Genomic DNA, 1947 nt, shown 5'->3' on the forward strand with positions numbered 1-1947 from the left:
GAACCCTGACCTGGGCCCCGGCCAGGGAGGAGCCTGCAACCTAGGTACATGCCCTTGATCAGAGTTGAACCCAGACACTGCCATAGGCTGGCCAAGGCATTATCCACTGAGCCAAACCGGCTAGGGTAGGATATGACATTTCTTAGCCCTCTAGTAGTGGACCTTCTTTTTTTTTTCGCCAGGAGTGTGTTGAAAAACCCTAGGTCACCTTTTTGGATTCTTATTACCCAAGTTACTAAGAATATTACCAGTGGCATACAGCCAATGAGCAGTCGGTAAAGGTGTTTCCTCTGTAGATAACACCAATCGCCAGCTTGGCACCCCTCCGCACCTCCCCACCCCAGCCCAGGCCTGACGCCTCAGGCACAGGCCTCAGGCCTGGGCAGGGGACCCCCCATCTCCCTCCAATCACCGGTTCTGCCCTCGCCCAGGCCTGATGCCTCGGCCATAGGTGTCAACCCCCATCACCCTCTGATCTCCGGATTGGCCCCTTGCCCAGGCCTGATGCTTCCGCCAGAGGTGTCAGGCCTGGGCAGGGGATGCTGCCTCCCCCCCGCCCCCCACTGGCTTCTAGGCGGCTTCTGGGTGACTTCTGGGGCTTCTGGGGCCAGCCTGCGGCCGGGTCGGATCCAATCACTGGTGGTAGGCCTGTGGCTTCTGGAGTAACACATGGGGGCTTGGATGGTGGCTCTTGTGCTGGCGGCTGCACTGTCCCACCCTGCCTGCAGTATGCAAATTAGCCACCATCTTTGTTGGCAGTTAATTTGCATATCCTGCTGATTAGCCGATGGGAGGTGTAGCAAAGTTACGGTCAATTACCATGTTTGGCTATTATTACATAGGATATATATACCTATACCTATACCTATACCTATACCTATACCTATACCTATACCTATATACCTATATATCTACCTATATCACTTTTTCTGTATCTATATCTATATCTATTTATGTCTATATTGATAAAGTATTGGTAGAATCTGGACAAATACCGAAATTAGGAGAGAAGAAAGACCATGTTTTAAAGTATTGAATACTGATTCATAAGTCATTATAATTCTGAAATCTTTCTACGAGTGTTTGATCTTCTTTTTACTTAAAAGTCTGACTAAAGTTGAGAATCCTTGAGAAGTTGTAAGAGATAAAGGAAATGTGGATACAGTGAGAACTAACATATAATGAGCATTCTGTGTTTATGTCACTCTGCTAAGTGTGGTATTTTATCTAATTCTCACATTATTCCCTTCAGAGAGGAATTAATAATTCTATTTTATGTTCAAGGAAATTGATGTTCACTGTGAGCATCATTTGATCAAGGTAAAAAAAGCTAAAATTTGGTAGAGATTTGATTTAAATACAAGCTGATCTAATTTCTAGGCCTGAGCTCTAATGATTATGTTATTGTGGTGTATTAGACACTGATTCATGATGTGTCTCATGCACAGGGAAGGAAGGGGGAGGAGATGCTGATTCAGACCAAGTGTGCATTATTTAGAGGCTTTGGTTCTACCATCAGGGCAGACAGGACACATTCCTCAGACAGATGCCACGTGCAGCAGTGACCATGTAGGACAGTCATTTCAATAGGTCAAAAGGAAGTCATGTGGAAAATACTTTAAAATGAATAAAAATGAAAACAGAGCATACTATAACTGATGGGATGCATCTAAATTTGTAGCTATAAATATCTATATCAATAAAAGAAGAAAGATCTCAAATTAATAATCTAACCTTCCTTATTCAGATACCAGAAAAAAGAGCCCTAATCAGTTTGGCTCAGTGGATAGAGTGTCAGCCCATGGACTGAAGGGTCAAGGGTTTGATTCTAGTAAAGGGCATGTACCTTGGTTGCAGGTTTGACTCTCAGTAGGGGGCATGCAGGAGGCAGCTGATTGATGTTTCTTTCTATCCGTCTCCCTTCATCTCTGTAAAATCAATAAAACT

The 1947-nt window shown here is 44.4% G+C and overlaps 1 protein-coding gene across 1 annotated transcript in view; it reads left to right on the plus strand.

The window, feature by feature from the left end:
• Positions 1-1565, plus strand: part of LOC102771862 (olfactory receptor 4C12) — a 3192-nt gene extending 1627 nt beyond the window's left edge. The window contains exon 2 of the mRNA XM_006772341.1: positions 1449-1565. Coding sequence (XP_006772404.1) covers positions 1449-1565 — 117 coding nt within the window. The remainder of the gene's footprint in view (positions 1-1448) is intronic.
• Positions 1566-1947: the final 382 nt, after the last annotated feature.

This window comes from Myotis davidii, unplaced genomic scaffold (genome assembly GCF_000327345.1).
Source record: "Myotis davidii unplaced genomic scaffold, ASM32734v1 scaffold265, whole genome shotgun sequence".
Classification (NCBI taxonomy): domain Eukaryota; kingdom Metazoa; phylum Chordata; class Mammalia; order Chiroptera; family Vespertilionidae; genus Myotis; species Myotis davidii.